Source organism: Vigna unguiculata, chromosome 1, assembly GCF_004118075.2.
Source record: "Vigna unguiculata cultivar IT97K-499-35 chromosome 1, ASM411807v1, whole genome shotgun sequence".
NCBI lineage: Eukaryota > Viridiplantae > Streptophyta > Magnoliopsida > Fabales > Fabaceae > Vigna > Vigna unguiculata.
In genome coordinates this window covers 19918731-19935073 of record NC_040279.1, presented here as the reverse complement: position 1 = coordinate 19935073, position 16343 = coordinate 19918731, and the positions used below count along the sequence as shown (strand labels likewise).

The 16343-nt window shown below is 37.7% G+C and overlaps 2 protein-coding genes across 3 annotated transcripts; both read right to left on the bottom strand.

The window, feature by feature from the left end:
* Window positions 1-6518: 6518 nt before the first annotated feature.
* Window positions 6519-11594, bottom strand: LOC114174038 (protein starmaker). 2 transcript variants are annotated; one of them, XM_028058788.1, is made up of 4 exons: window positions 11446-11584; window positions 11077-11163; window positions 10142-10512; window positions 6519-8837 (listed from the first exon to the last, which is right to left on the bottom strand). In XM_028058788.1, the coding sequence occupies exons 3-4, from the start codon at window positions 10489-10491 to the stop codon at window positions 6746-6748; spliced, it is 2442 nt and encodes an 813-aa protein (XP_027914589.1). In that variant the 5' UTR covers window positions 10492-10512; window positions 11077-11163; window positions 11446-11584; the 3' UTR covers window positions 6519-6745. The 2 variants fall into 2 exon arrangements, with proteins under 2 accessions (XP_027914589.1, XP_027914581.1); XM_028058780.1 differs by lacking the exon at window positions 11077-11163 and having other exon boundaries at window positions 11446-11594.
* Window positions 11595-13332: 1738 nt separating this feature from the next.
* On the bottom strand, window positions 13333-16007 carry LOC114189332. The gene is made up of 6 exons (XM_028078004.1): window positions 15930-16007; window positions 15598-15677; window positions 14364-14731; window positions 14023-14300; window positions 13482-13562; window positions 13333-13341 (listed from the first exon to the last, which is right to left on the bottom strand). The coding sequence occupies exons 1-6, from the start codon at window positions 16005-16007 to the stop codon at window positions 13333-13335; spliced, it is 894 nt and encodes a 297-aa protein (XP_027933805.1).
* Window positions 16008-16343: the final 336 nt, after the last annotated feature.

Sequence of the window (16343 nt, the reverse complement as noted above, 5' to 3'; positions counted from 1 at the left end):
CAAAGATTTTCTCAAGGAAGCAAGGGAATGGAGGAGTATTATAAGGTGATGGAGATTCTTATCATCCAAGCCAAAATTAAAGAAGATCCTGAAGTAACTATGGCACGTTTCCTTAATGGATTAAATCATGATATTAAAGATGTTGTTAAGTTGCAGGAGTTTGTATTGATGGAGGATCTTTTGCATAAGGTCATATAGTTAGAGCGACAGATTAAAAGAAAGAGTATAACAAGAAAGAGTTATACCAATTTCAATTCTTCAAACTTGAGGGATACAGTAAAGAAAAAAGGTGTTGCCTCCTCTAGTAAGGCAATTGTTTCTAACAAAGGAAAAATAATTCAAAAGAAACCTAAACATCCACCAAAAAGGACTAGAAAAGTGAAATGTTTTAAATGTTTGGGCATGGGACATTATGCCTATGAGTGTCCTACAAAGAAGAATGTTCTTCGTAAGGATAATGAGGAGTACACATGTCATTATGATGATAGTGATGGAGAGGAAGAAGAGAGTGATGGAGAGTTGAAAGCTGATGAAGGAGAGTTGTACATGATTAGGAGGATGCATCTCAAAGGAGAATATTTTTCATACAAGATGTTCAATTAATGGTAATGTATTCTTGGTAATCATTGATGGAGGAATTTGTGATAATGTGGTGAGTTCAAGATTAGTGTCAAAGATGAACATGGATACTAAACCACATCCTAGGCCATACAAACTTCAATGGCTAAGTGAAGGAGAAGAAGTCCAAGTGAAACAATAAGTTGAAGTATCTTTCTCCATTAGAAAATATCAAGATAAGATATTATGTGATTTTGTTCAAATGGAGGCTAGCCATATCCTTTTGGGAAAACTATGGCAATATGACATCAAAGCCATTCATGATGGCTTCACTAATAAAATTTCTTTCATGTATCGGGATAAAAAAGTGGTTTTCAAACCCTTGTCTCCTAAAGAGGTGTGTGAGGATCAAATAAAAATGAGAGAAAAGTTAGCAAATGATAGAAAGAGTGAAACACTTGAGAGGAAAAAGAAAAAGAATGAAACACTTGAGAGGAAAATGAGAGAAAATGAAACACTTGAGGCAAACAACTTTATTTAGCAAAAGAAAGGGAGGTAAGGATAGTGCTTACGCAAGACAGCCCCTCTACTTATTGTTTTGTCAAAATCAGATTTTAAATGCTAACTAATTTGGCAATATTGAATTGCCCTCTAGTGTCGAGTCTCTATTGCAGGATTATAAAGATGTGTTTTCAGCAAGTGTCCCAGATGGTTTGTCACCTTTAAGAGGAATTGTGCATGATATTGATCTCATTCCAGGAGCTTCTTTGCCTAATAGACCAGCTTATAGGAGCAACCCATAAGAGGCCAAAGAGATTGAAAAACAAGTTGTTGAACTCATGAGTAAAGGTTGGGTGAAGGATAGCATGAGTCCATTGTTGTACCTGTGGTTATGGTGCCCAAAAAAGATGGCTCATGGAGGATGTGTTCTGATTTTAGAGTCATAAACAACATCATCATCAAGTATAGGCATCCAATTCCAAGGTTAGATGATCTTCTTGATGAAATTTATGGTGCATGTGTGTTTTCTAAAATTCATCTTAAACATGGCTATAATCAGATTAGGATTAGAGAATGTGATGAATGGAAAACTTCCTTTAAAACTAAATATGGATTGTATGAGTGGTTGGTTATACCCTTTGGTTTGACAAATGCACCTAGTACTTTTATGAGGTTAATGAATCATGTTTTAAGAGAGTTTATTGGTAATTTTTTTGTGGTGCACTTTGATGATATTTTGATCTATAGCACTAGTCTTGAGTTGCATGTTGAGCATTTTAAATATGTTTTGAATGTTCTTAGAAAAGAAAAATTGTATGCCAATCTAGAAAAATGCATCTTTTATTTTGATCATGTGGTATTTTTGGGTTTTGTTGTGAGTTCTAAAGGTGTACAAGTTGATGAGGAAAAAGTCAAGGCCATCCAAGAATGGCCTACACCTAAGACTATAAGTGAGGTAAGGGGTTTTCATGATTTAGTGCCTTGGTTGCACCTATAAATGAAATTGTTAAAAAGAATGTGGGTTTTAAATGGGGAGAGAAACAAGAGGATGCCTTTGTTGCCTTTAAGCATAAGCTAACTAATGCACATATTCTTGCCATTCCTAATTTTGCAAAATCTTTTGAAATTGAGTGTGATGCATCAAATGTGGGTATTGGGGCTGTTTTATTGCAAGATGGACATCCAATTGCTTATTTCAGTGAAAATTTAAGTGGGGTTGCCCTTAACTATTCTACTTATGATAAGGAATTGTATGTTTTGGTTAGAGCTTTAAAGACTTGGCAACACTATTTTTTACCAAAATAATTTTTCATTCTTAGTAATCATAAGTCCTTGAAATACTTGAAAGAACAATATAAGCTTAATAAGAGACATGCTAAATGGGTAGAGTTTTTGAAGCAATTTCCATGCGTCATCAAGTATAAAATAGGGAAAGGAAATATAGTGGTTGAGGCCCTATATAAGAGCATGCACTGCTTTCTATGCTTGAAACTAAACTATTGGGTCTTGAATCTTTGAAAGATATGTATAAGGATGATGTAGATTTTGCTGAAATATTTGTTGCATGTGAAAAGTTTTCTGAAAATGGTTACTATAGGCATAATGGATTCTTGTTTAAAGCAAATAAATTGTGTGTGTTTAAGTGTTTCATTAGAGAGTTGCTTATCACTGAATCACATGAGGGGGCTTTAATGGGTCATTCTAGAGTTCAAAAGACTTTGGAAATTTTGCAAGAGCATTTCTTTTGGCCTCATATGAAACATAATGTGCACAAGTTTTATGATCATTGCATTGTGTGTAAAAAAGCTAAATTTAAGGTTAAGCCTCGTGGATTATATACTCCTTTGCCTGTTCCTGAATATCCTTCGACTGCCATTTCTATGGACTTTGCTATGGGGCTCCTTAAAACAAAGAATGGAAAGGATTCTGTGTTTGTTATTGTTGACATGTTTTTTAAAATGGCACACTTCATACCTTGCAAGAAGGTGGATGATGCTTGTAATGTGACTAACTTGTTTTTCAAGGAAATAATGAGACTTCATGGACTAACAAGGAGCATTGTGAGTGATAGGGATAAAAAATTCCTTAGTCACTTTTGGAGGACCTTATGGGGTAAGATTGGTACTAAACTATTGTTTTCTACTACTTGTCACCCACAAACTGATGGTTAAATAGAGGTAGTTAATAGAACTTTAGGCACATTATTTAGGATTGTTTTAAAGAAAAATCTTAAGTCTTGAGAAGCATGTTTGCCTCATGTTGAGTTTGCTTATAATAGGGTTGTCCATAGCACAACTAATTACTCACCCTTTGATTTTGTATACGGATTTAACCCTTTAACTCCTCTTTGCTGCCTATGCCTAACATTTTCATGTCTAACCATAAAGAAGCACATGCTAAAGCTGACTATGTGAAGAAGTTACATGAGCAAGTGAGGGTCAAATTGAAAAGAAAAATGAAACTTATGCACGACAAGCTAACAAAGGTAGAAAGAAGGTTGTCTTCCAACCCAGAGATTGGATTTTGGTGCACATGAGAAAGGAAAGGTTTCCAGAACAAAGGAAATCAAAGCTTCAATCAAGGGGGAATGGTCCATTCATAATGCTTGAAGTAATTAATGACAATGCTTACAAAATTGATATGCCCGGTGAGTATAATGTTAGTTCCACCTTCAATGTGTTTGACTTATCTCTTTTTGATGTAGACGGAGAAATCCATTTGAGGACAAATCATTCTCAAGAGGGAGAGAATGATGGAGATGTGACAATGAGCAAGGACAAAGATAAACTTGAAGAACTTGGAGGACTCATGACAAGGGCTAGAGCAAAGGAAGCTCTTTAACAAGTGTTGTCTATATTATTTGAATACAAGACCAAGTTTCAAAGAGAAAAGACCAAGGTTGTGAATTTCATCATGGCCCAATGGAAAATAAATAATGCACCACTTTATTGCAGATTTTTTATGTTATTAGTTTGTTTAAATAATGGCCCAATCCTTTGTAAAAATTGGCTAACCAAATTATGTGTTGAGTTAACGAATTAATGGACTTTAGTTTTGCTTTATTTTTAAGTTGTAATAAGGGCCCATTTAGCAACCTAAGAATCAACCTTTGGGAGACCAAGAGGAAGAAGCATAATTGAATGCTTTTGGGGTGGCTTCTGGGTTTCCAAAATTGTAGTTATAATCAACCTTTAAGTATGGGATCATTAATAGCCTAAGTGGAATTTAATTGTAATTTATGAATCTTTTATAATTCTGATGGTTAAAACTTCTATATAAGCTGAACCATTTTCATCAATGAAACAAGTTGAGTTTTGTTCATAAATTATCTTTTCTATCTATTAGTGAGAGTGATTCTCTTAAGTTCTTGAGTGATTCAAGAACCCTTAGTTGTATCAAAGGAATTTTCCATCCTTTGTGTGTTGCCTCCTTTAGAAGGAGTGATTATTTCCTTCCACTTTTATATTTACCTCTTATTTCTTTCTTTTTCACCCAATTTTTTGAAAGAAAACCCAATTCTGCCCAAAATTATCTCATGGTCATAACTCTCATTCTACTTATCCAAAATTAGTGATTCTTAAGCCTAAACTAAGGTTCAGAACGTGAACTTTCACGACGTTTTGGAATCATCTCAATTGGAGTTTTATAGCACGAGATATCCACGATTCTAAATTACTGTCCAAACTGAAATTTTAACCACTTTCCTGTTTACCTTTTTTCAATAATTTTCCAAGTTTCTTACAAGGTTCTAACCTTAAAGATCCTAAGTTAACCCTTGTGCAAATGTAGTTCAAATCAGATGGAGAACCTTGTTTTAAATCGTAGATTTCTTGTTGAAGCTCTAATATTTTGATGAGGTCTCCTTGGAAGAATCTTTCCTTCAAATTCCACACATCAATAGCATTTTCCAGATAAAATGATACTTTGTCCAATGGACTTAACCACTAAGTCTATAATCCACTAATGAATAATCATGTTGTTGCAACTCCAACTCTTATTTTGGATTAAAAGTATTGGGAATTGGTATAGTACCATCAATGAACTCAACCTTATTTTTGGCACCTGAAGCATGTCTCGTGGATTGAACCCATGCATGATAATTTTAACCATTCAGCATGGGAGTGAAAGTAACAAAAGAAGGTCCATCATCAAGATGAATATAATATGGATTAGAGGGATCTTGTGATGGATCCATTTGACCACCACTAGTATTGAAACTGGAAGTACCACCTTGGGCGATCAGAGTTGTAGCTTAGAGGCTATAAGATATCATCTTATGATATATGAAACATTAAAGGAAGAAAAGAAAAGATAATTTCCATTTATATCTAATAAGAAATTTTGATTACAATGACTAAAGCTTTTTATTTATAACAAAAGAAGGGTGTAAAAAAAAACCTATTCTAGGTGATGCTCCTTTTTCTCTTCTCTCGCCCATTGTTTGTTATGGTTGTTAAAGGTCAAGGTGGAGAGTGGAAAAGATTCTACAAGGATGATACAGTTGTTTTGCACCTGTTGAGTTGGCATATTTAGTGCTTCATGTTAAAATCCAATATTACTCTTGTGAAATGTATTTGTTATTTCTTTGTTTTTATAATTTAACACACTCCATAATGACTTCCTCATTATGTTGAATTTGGATGACAATTTGTTTGCAATAAATTTTTATTGCTTTTGAGTATACCAGACGATGGTTTTCTCCAACCCAAAGATTACACTCCCATGATTTCTTCCTACACCCCATACTCTTAGTGAAACGATTTAGTTATCCCTTACTAAAAGAATAATTTAAAACCTAATTTCATGTTAGATTTTCCTCATGCCGCTATGCACCTCGATTGGTTCCAACGTGTGAGAAGTCCCGCGCCCTTGAGCTCCATGATGTCAAAGTGAGTCATCCTAACTCATATGGGTTGGCTCACCACAAGTTAAGCCAGAAAAGGGTTAGCTCAACCCGACTCACTTTTTGGTGAGTCAGAAATTTTGAAACCTAGCTCAACCCACCACGGGTTGGTGGGTTAGTAGGTTGGCTCACTTACAATTTTTTTTTCTTTTGCAATTTATTTTACATATTTATTGCACAACAATAAAAGTAAATTGACTTGATTTATTTTTTGTAATAATGGTCTACCTGCAAAAGTATACTCAACACGACTATTAATCAATAAAACTCTTGATATTGACCTTAAAACGTCATAGTTTTCAAGATAAAATGATCCGGAATGGACATGAACCTTAAACCCTAAACCCTAAACATCTTAAAAATCTCTATCACAACGAAGAGTTTTTAAATATTAAAAGGATAATTAAGTTTGAGCCTAAATATTAAAATAAAAAAGGTTTGTTTATCTCCGTGCATGATAGGTACATATAATCGTTATTCCGCATTGAATGAAAAAAATCGGTACATGCAGCATTTTATTTTTATGGTATTCAAGAAACACCAATTACACCACCAATTCAACAAAAGTAACTTTAGTATTTTTCTTTTAAAAAAACTACCAGTCACAACAGAACACAGAATTTGAAATAAGCACACATATGAAAAATATTTCAAACACAAGTTACATCATTCAAAAAGCAAAACGAACACACGTGCAATCCAAAGATTAAAGCAGCAATTAAGTATTCCCAATGCCTGGATCACAGTTCAGAAGTCTTTCATTGCTCCACTAGAAGGAACAACTTAGTATTTGGCTCTTCTGGAATAATCTCCTCGGCTTTCCCTTTCATCCCTTCTGCGGTCCTCCTCCTCCCTCCTGTGCTTTCTTTCTCCTCTGCCATCATCATCATCCCTTCGCCGCTTTCTTTCTTCATGACCATCATCATCATCCCTTCTGTGCTTTCTTTCTCTACGACCATCTTCATCCTTTGAGTGCCTTTTCTCTCTATCATCATCCTCCCTTGAGTTCCTACGTTCGCCACGACCATCCTCAACCCTATTGTGTTTTGCTTCCATATGAACATCACTCTCATCCCTTAAGTGCTTCTTTTCTCCATAATCATCCTCCCTTCTGAACTTTCTTGCTGCATGATCATCCTCATCCCTTCTGAACTTTCTTTCTCTGTGTTCATCCTCATCCCTTGCGTAATTTCTTCCTGTTTGATAATCTTCATCCCTACCACGCTTTCTCTCAACACGGTCAACTACATCCCTCAAGTTCTTCCTCTCTCCATGGTCATCCTCATCCCTTCTACGGTTCCCTTCTTTAGAATCATCATCATCCCTTGCCTGTTTTCTTTCTCCAAGATCATCCTCATATCTTGAGTGCTTTCTTCCCGTTCGGTTAACTCCCCGACCATCTTCATGCCTTCCGTGCTTCTCTTCTTTGGACTCATCTTCATCCCTAGCATGCTTTCTTTCTCCAACACCCTCATCCTTCAAGTGATTTCTTTCTCTGCGATCTTCATCCCTTCCACGTTTTCTTTCCCCACCGTCATCATTATCCCTATGATTATGATCATCTCTTCTATGCCTCCTAGCTAAATGATCCTCACCATAGCGGGCAGCCTGACCAACATGATGTGATTCAACATCCTTGTTATAATAATCCCTGCCTCTCTCCTCATAGGTATCATCATCACGCCCCGACAGCCTAACTGATTTAGATTCAGTCTCGGGTTTTCTATCATCTCCATCATGCTTGGCAAATGGGAAGGGCTCCCTATCTTTTTCTGTACGAGTTTTCCTGTCACTGTGTATCATTTCTTGAGTTCTACTATTTGGTCCCTGGGTAAAATCATTCCCATATGACCTTTTCAGGGAGTCCAATGCATCAATGTTAACACTGTTCTTCCCTTTTTCTGCACCACTATCTCTGGATTTATTTTCTTTCATGTCATACCCTTTACCTTTCTTTGCTACAGCAGAACTACCTTTTTTTTCATATCTTTGATCACTATAATTTCTGTCTGAATCAGTGTCACTGCTATTCTCAGAGGAACTGTATGATCCCCTTTTAACATTTTTGACATGGCCAGAAGCATGCTTAACATGGTCTCTATCAGAATCCTCATCCTCAGAATTATGCCTTCTTGTCCTCGTTTTCCCAGGTCTACCATATTTCTTTTCCTCACTATCAATATCAGATTCCTCCTCAGAATCATGACGTTTGCTCATTTTTGAATGTTTAATCCCTTCCTTAGTCTTATGCTTGGGGACGTCATCATGATCATCAGAATCATACTCAGAAGTGTGCCTCTTCTGAGACTCTAGTCTCTTCTTGTAACTTTTTCTTGCAATATTGCTGTCATCAGAGTCATCAGAATCGCTATCCTCCACCCTACCCTTCTTGTTGTGCTTAGGAATTTTCATCTTCTTTTTGGCCTTGACCTTCCTCTTAGCATCACTATCAGAATCAGATTCATCACTGCTGCTTGTATATTTTTTACCACGCTTCTTTGTACTTCTCTTCTCATTTGAAGAAGAGGTTTCTGAATCAGAAGAATCAGAAGAATCATCCTCGGACTTTTTCTCACGAGTTCCAATCTTCTTCTTATGGTGCCTGGTATCTCTAAGGCTCTTCTTAACCTTTTCATCCTTTTGATCTTCAACCATTTGTTTCTTCCTACTGAAATCTCTGTCCAAAAAGGCATGTTCTGACTTTGAATTATGTTTCCCGTCCATGTTAGAACCGTTTTTCCCATCATTCACATGCCCATCAGCTTCATCTGCATTTTCATTGAATTCAGATGATACAATGCCAAGAGCAGCTTTTAAAGATTCCATCTGCTTTTCCTTTCTAGCAGCAATTTGATGAGTCTGTGTATCTGAAACCCTGAAAAAATCCAAAGAAATTTTATTAATTATATCTAGTCATGACTCTACACATACCAGTCAAAAAGTCACATATACTCGATTCACATTAATCCAGATCTAACTGCATTTATGTCTTCGAAACATCTACCAACACCACTAAAATAATTAAAACAACCTTATATTCCAATAATTGCAACAATCCAACATGCAAGCATGGTAGTTAAATATGAAAATATAACTTCATTATAATGCGTTGAATAAAGATTATCTTTAGATGTATAGCCTTTATCTGCTTTTATTATCCTAGTATATCATAGCCAGTAGCCCTTATTTATAGTTTAAATATGATTAATATATATATATATATATATATAGAGAGAGAGAGAGAGAGAGAGAGAGAAAAAAAGAGATATACACACATATCAGCCGGAGTCTGAATACACATTGTTTCTAATCTAAAACCTTCAACTTAATGAATCTAGATTTTCTTATTTATATTTTGATAAAAAAAATATTAGAAAGCCTACGAATAAAATGGTCCAATAGATAACTTTTGGCCCAAAGTTAAAAGATCAGACTGGGTGGTGTTTCTCTTGGTACTGAAATATAAAAGATCCTAACATAAAAGAAGAAGCCAATACGTTGTAGTATATTTTAGGGTTATGGGATATCTCCCTTCTTAATCCACTAGCAGTAAATCACAACTTAAATGGAACAGAGGAAGTGTAGATTGCAGTGCAGTAAACACAAAAATAGCTCCTGCGGCTGCTTGAACAGATGTAGAGTATAAATCGCAGTGCAGTATAAATTGCATTGCATATCGTAACCCACTGTGGAAGAATCCGATAATTGGTGTACAAGATGTGATTCACAAATGTTGTTGAGGTATAGATAATGATATGTTCTTACCATCTAAACTTATATAGGATGTTACCATTTGAATTTTCTGTTACACTTTAATTCTATTCAATTTTAGTAGAGCCCAAACGTAAAAGATCAACAGATTCTCCACATCAAGTTTCGTTTTGTTCTCACATTGAGCTTTCTTCTCAAAAAGAGTTGAGGATTAACTTATAGATGACAGACACAAACAGTACATACGAAACATAATAATTCACATAAAGGTAAAAGAGCTCATCAACAAAAAGCATAATCGAAACAATTATTTCACAAGAATCATAACCCCAAGACATGCCATAAAAAATCAATAACTTCTTCTGACACAAATAGCAGGATCCCAAATAGTAACAATCACAACCCTAACACAATTACTTCACAAGAACCACAATTCTAACACAAACATCAGAATTCAAGATCAATTACTTCTTATCTGATGCAGATGCAAGTTCATCAGTTTCATCAGTGGCAGCAGCAGCTTCCAAATTTTGGCGAGCTTCTTCGAGTTTCTCAGCAATCTCAGCATCAGTGTAGCCCTGATCGATGAGCTTGTCTTCCAGGATGACAAGCTTAAGCTCGATCTGACGCTTGCGATCATGCTCAAGGATCTCTTTGTTGGGCTTCCTGGTAAGCCCAGCAGTGCCCTGATCTGACTCAAACCCCTTTGTGTTTTCCGCAACCTTTGAAATCTTGGGCTTTACAAAGAACTTGTTACTCTGAATGTACCCATTTGTACCAGACCCTCTTGGGGTCTGTAATCCTATTCCATTGTACATATCAACTCACTGAAATTAAAACTGTTAAAAAAATGAAGAAATGATTAGAAACCAATTTCAATGGTAATTTAGAGCTCTTATCATAAAAAGAAGAAAGATGTATCCAATGCACTTAACAAATTGTACAACCCAGAAAATTGGTTTTATTCCAAAAAAATAATAATAATAGTATTACGTATAATACCACATATCAATACGCTGCCAAAAAGAACATGGTAACACAAGATTCTGTTTATAACGCAGAAATCCAATTTGATATTGCAAATAACATCCCATCAAAGTTTCTCTAATTCAACAGAAGTGACTAAAAAGTTTAATTTGATACCAATCTGGACTAATGCAAAATATCAATAACTTATTGGTCCAAGGCAAGCCAAGGAATTGAAACATGAAAACTAAGTAAGGTTCTCAAAATTTTATGAAAAATGTTCCCCTGTAATAGCTCTTTGATATGAATCCTAATTCTTTCAGAAGCTTAACTACTTAAAAAGGAAACATAAAAAGGAAAACTACTTAAAACATTAAAAAAATAAAAAACCACAATAGATAAATCTTAGCCAATTTGTACGACATTATTTTGAATACCCTTCGTAGCGATAACAATCAAAATTTGCAGTTTAGTAGTAGGGTTGTCCTGCAGGAGAACGAAGACAATCTTGCTTCGCCTAAAAACTAGCAAAAGAAACAGTGTTTGAAACACAAATACCTCGATTATAAATTACAGACTCATAATCACTACCAAAAGCTATATGAAAAAAGAGGGTATAATAAGGAAAAGATGAATCAGTATAACTAATAATCATTTAACCCTAGATTCCAATAACAGAGAACCTTCCAAGTTAGACCCTTTGTTTGACCCCATAAAACCCTCTGTTTATGAACGATGGAAAATAAATACGATTCCGAAGGTTAGCACATGGATCAAAAAGAGAGAAGGAAAAATAGAGATTATACCTCCGAAGACGAGAGACAGAAAGGCCTGCGAGTGAACTCGTAGAGATTGAGGATGAGGACGCGAATTAGGTCTGTAAACAGACAGCGGATTTTGAGGGTTCGTAGATTTCAAATTGGGCGAGTCTGAATAATTGGTAAAACCAAAACTATATATAAATGATATAAAAAATCAGGCTATGGCAATACTTTTAACCATTTTTTTATATATGAATTGGCCTAATTTTTTTTACTCTTTTGGTATTTTGAAAACTAATATATTTAATAAAAGATATATACTTGCGTTTCAATTCCTCCTTAATAAATACATATATTATCTATATATATCATCCCATTTAAATAATAACTTTAATTAAATGAAATATCACACAGAATAATATAAGAAACAAAGTCATGGAGTATAAGCGCTACTCCTTACAGTTTTTCCAGAATATTTAGAAAGAAATTAAGGCACACCATGATGCAATAACAAGTCAGAGGAAACAGTTTAACAGTATAAAAATAAATGCTCCAAGAGCAAGAAAATACATGGGCTACAACCCTAAAAGAGAATTCAAAACAGATAGGATATGGCCCAAGACGAACTAGGCAGTGGAATCTCCATTATCTTGTTGACCATGAGAAGTTCTCGCATATGCTCACATCAATAAATTGATGATCATCGCAAAAGAGAAAACCACACATAGAACACACAAACAAGCAAAAAGGGTAAGCTGGAATGGAAAAACGTTTTATCATAAAATTGCATATAATTTCATAGTCAAAGATACATACATCAACCAATCATGTGATGACTCGCAAACAATACACTAACACTCAAGACACGACTTATCCAGATACATATAATTAGTCGGATCACCGGATGCTTGCACTTGTGGTGGCCTTTATTGCTTTGTAGAGCCAATTGCCAATGGGTTTCACCCTACTACTCATAAGGTTAGCCTTCAAAGATATAAGGCCTCCTACTACTCTCACCACTTGAGTCAGTATGCTCTACGTGAGACTAATTGACTCTTTAGAGTGTCAGGATGCTATCCTTACCTTGAATCCTTACTAAATTATATAATGAGGCACCACCACGAACTTCGTGGAATTACGCCTTAAGTTTGAGGCACCACCATGAGCTCCCACTAATAGGGGTCATGGAATTACGTCCTGACCAATGAGGCACTGCCATAAGATCTCACCTAAAGATTCATGGAATTACATTCTGACCAATGAGGCACCACCACGAAACTATCGTGGAATTACGTCCTAACCATACCAAAAATCATGTCTCACCAACCAACTATGGAATTATCATGCATACAAATCTCATTCGAATATATATATCATCAGCCATCCAACCATATTTCATACGTATATCATGCCAAACTCATCAATTCCAGTCCATAAACCACTTAACTCATGCATACTTAACCAATTCATGCCTTATCAGAATAATACAATCATACAAGTGATCACCAACCAAAAATAGGGGGAAAAGCAGGCACAGAGCAAATTCCTGCATCAGTCTCGCTCAAGCTATGGACCCTCGCTCAGGCAAAAGGGGTATTTCGCTTAAGCTACAGGCCCTCGCTTAGGCGAGACTGCCAATAGAGAGCTCTGCTAACTTCGCGAGTTCTTGCTTGGGCGAGCCCTCCTTGCTTGAGCGAGACCACCCATCACCCAAAGGTGAGGTTCCTCGCCTAGGCTACAACTGCAGCGACACACATCAAGCTCCCACAAGTTCTCGCTTAGGTGAGCCCCTCTCGCCTGAGCGAGATAGCACCTCGCTCAAAACGAGAGCTCTCCGCCTGAGCGAGAGCTTGAATAGGAACCTAGGCCTGTTTCAACTATTCTCGCTTAGGCCAGACATGCTCTCTTGGGTGAGAGTATCAGTATTCGCCACTATTCTTCCTGTGTTAGCCATACGTACACATCCAAACAACATAGTAGGGCATTCCATATGTTCGAAGTAGCACACAAGCCATACAAATTTCAAACAAAACAAAAATGGCAGATTTATAGAAAGTATGAAAGACCCTAGCTTCTCTTACCTGGACAGAGGTTAAAGGAAGACACTGGTGCTCACTAAAGAAACCTAGTAGCTTTGAGAGCAGGTTCAAGAGCTGAAAGCACTAAGCCAGACAGAAAACAAGGTTATACTTATGAATCTTGTTGGTCCTCGAAAAATAGAGCTAAAGAGAAGAGTATAAGGGCTGGAGGTCAACTTACGTAGAGTAGAATGAGCTTGAGCGAACTTGACAGAGGTGGAGATCAAACCCTAGCAGAGAAATGTTGCTGCAGCTCTAAGAGAGGAAGGAGAAGGGTTTTCTGAAAAGTGACAGCAAATGAGGGTGTTAGGACAGTTTAGGGTCTTGGACACCCCATGGGCCAGCCTTAGGCCCAACTGATTAGGGTAGGCCTCTAAAAATAAGGGAAGAAAATAATTGAGCCTTACAATATAAATAAATAATATTAATATTTAATAAAAGATATAGTGTTGTATTTCCTTTCCTTTTTTTATATATACATATATTGTCTATGTTTATATCTACACGATAAACATTTGCATATATTCAATTCCAGTCCTTCTACATCTGGAAACACCACTCTGCGTTGCCCGCAATCAATCACCACATGGTTGCTGGCCAACCAATCCATACCCAGAATCATATCTAACCCTTCCATTGGTAAGCAAATGAGATTCACCTTGAACCTGCGGCCTCCCACCTTTATAGGGCATCCCACACAGACAGACGTGGTGGATACCTCTCCCGACGCTGGTGTCGCAACAATTAACTCGCACGCCAGCTCTCGCATTACTAGACTGAGCCTCCTCACGCATTCATTGGATACGAATGAATGGGTAGCTCCTGAGTCATACAACACAACAACCTCATGGTCAAATAACAAACAAGTAGTCTGCACTAGATTACCTGACTGGGCGGCCTTGATAGTCGTCAAGGCAAAAACACGACCAGGGGCTCTAGGTCGATCCCCTACTGGTTTCTTCGCTGGTGCACCTGCAGCTGGTTTCTTATTCGGGCAGTGTCGTGTAAAATGGCCTGTCTGATCATAAACGTAGCACTTGTCAGTGCTACCACCACCATCATTGGAACTGCCTGAGGGTTTTGGACAATCCCTCCGATAATGCTCCCCACCACAATTGTAGCACTGTAGTTTCTTAGCCGATCTCTGTGGCCTATCATACGGCTTCTTCTGCTGCCGTGAATCAGAGGTAGTCTTTTGTGGTCGAGCCCCTTTGCTGGGCCACAGAGTCTTTATTTTCCCACAGAGTCTTACTCTATTTCCATCACATGGCCACCACCATGTACACCGATGCACCTAATGGAAGTCACGTTACTTTCCCTCCACATGGCCACCACCATGTATATTAAGTACATCAGGGAACCTCGTTCCATTTCTTTCACATGGCCACAACCATGTTAACAAGGTTCTACATCTTCTAGTAAGTATCTCAAGGTGTCTTGCTACCACACCTATCGGCCACAACCGATAGAGCACGTGCAGAAATCATGCTACGGATCACACACCGTAAAGCTAAGTGGAGTTCCCAAATACGAACATAGTCCGTAACGTCCCAGGACTACCAAACTCGTCAACAACCACTGAGGAGGTCAATCCATTGGACCCATCCGTACTGGCCACAACCAGCACACTCACACTGGCACACTCGCCAACCCGAGCCACAACTCAAAGTTCCTCGTGTTCATTCGCTATCCCGAGTCACAACTCGAGGGAAGTCATTCCGGGCCACAACCCATAGAATGCCACGTGCTTAACCCTTATCTCGAGCCACAACTCAAGGATACGTTTCGGGCCATAACCCATGGAACACCAGCAAACCCACCAAGAAGATATTTTAAAAGCCATATAGAACACCTCTCACAAGTTTCATCTCGTCTTATAAACACAGCAGGTACATCTTCCTTAAACGTACCTCTTCACCCTTGCTTGCTTAAATTAGAGCCTTTGTTTAACCATTAAATCCCACCTCTTATAGTTAGGCCCTCAATCTGTTCAAGTCTCCAGAACCATTGTAGCCTACGTATTCTCGCTTAAGCGAGCTCATGCTCGCTTGGGCGAGACTCTCGTTCGCTTAGGATAAAAGTGCCTCGTCTAGGCGATGAGACCCTGAAAACCACAGACCTTCCCTCGCGATCTCGCTTAGGCGAGAGGGTCTCGCTTGGGCGAGATGTACTCCCGCTCAAAACAACAATCACCCTCGCCTGCGCGAGTTGTTCAACAAAACACACAATCTCATACGATTTCTCGCTTAGGCAAGTCTCGCCTAAGCGAGATGAGCCCTCGCCGAAACCCCAAAACTCTCCGCCCGAGCGATGGCCACGAGCAAATTGAGGATTTGCGTCCCTGCATATCTCTCCTAAGTGAGCCTGACTCGCCTGAGCGAGAATTGCAGGTTTTGACGCTGATTCACGCACACAACAGCAACTCACCCAAAATATACTCCAAATTCATACCATTGCAATCATCACAGTCCCATTAATCATACGCACGTAATTGAACACTGAAACAGACCCCCCAGCAGCCCCAAACATGCATAACCACAAAATAGACAGTGCATAACCCTATTATTTTCATGCTTTTTGGCCAAAGTTCAATAAAATAGTAGCAAAACCCATAACCCCCCTTCTGCTAAGGTCTTTCTCATCTATTCATATTCAGCCACACAACCTTTTAGCAAAAAGAAGGTTAAATTTGAGTCCACCTAGGTTCGAACCCACACCATGCCAAAGTTAAATCAACTCTAAACCATCAGGCCAACCCATGTTCCTTGCTAACACATACAATTCAAGCATTATCTCATACTGAGTGTGGCCCAACATATTATTAAAACATTAATAACAAAATACACATAATTGGCATACATAGGA

Bases quoted from the DNA above. Each gene is read 5' to 3' on its own strand.
- LOC114174038 (XM_028058780.1), bottom strand. From the start codon at position 10,491: ATGTACAATGGAATAGGATTACAGACCCCAAGAGGGTCTGGTACAAAT. The intron at 8,838-10,141 runs GTAATTGATCTT...GGATTTTTTCAG, and splicing joins GCATCTGCATCAGATAAGAA to GGTTTCAGATACACAGACTC.
- LOC114189332 (XM_028078004.1), bottom strand. From the start codon at position 16,007: ATGTTTGGGGCTGCTGGGGGGTCTGTTTCAGTGTTCAATTACGTGCGT. The intron at 15,678-15,929 runs GTATGAATTTGG...CAACTCGCGCAG, and splicing joins GGACTGTGATGATTGCAATG to GCGAGGGTGATTGTTGTTTT. The intron at 14,301-14,363 runs GTAATCTAGTGC...TGTATGACTCAG, and splicing joins TATCAAGGCCGCCCAGTCAG to GAGCTACCCATTCATTCGTA.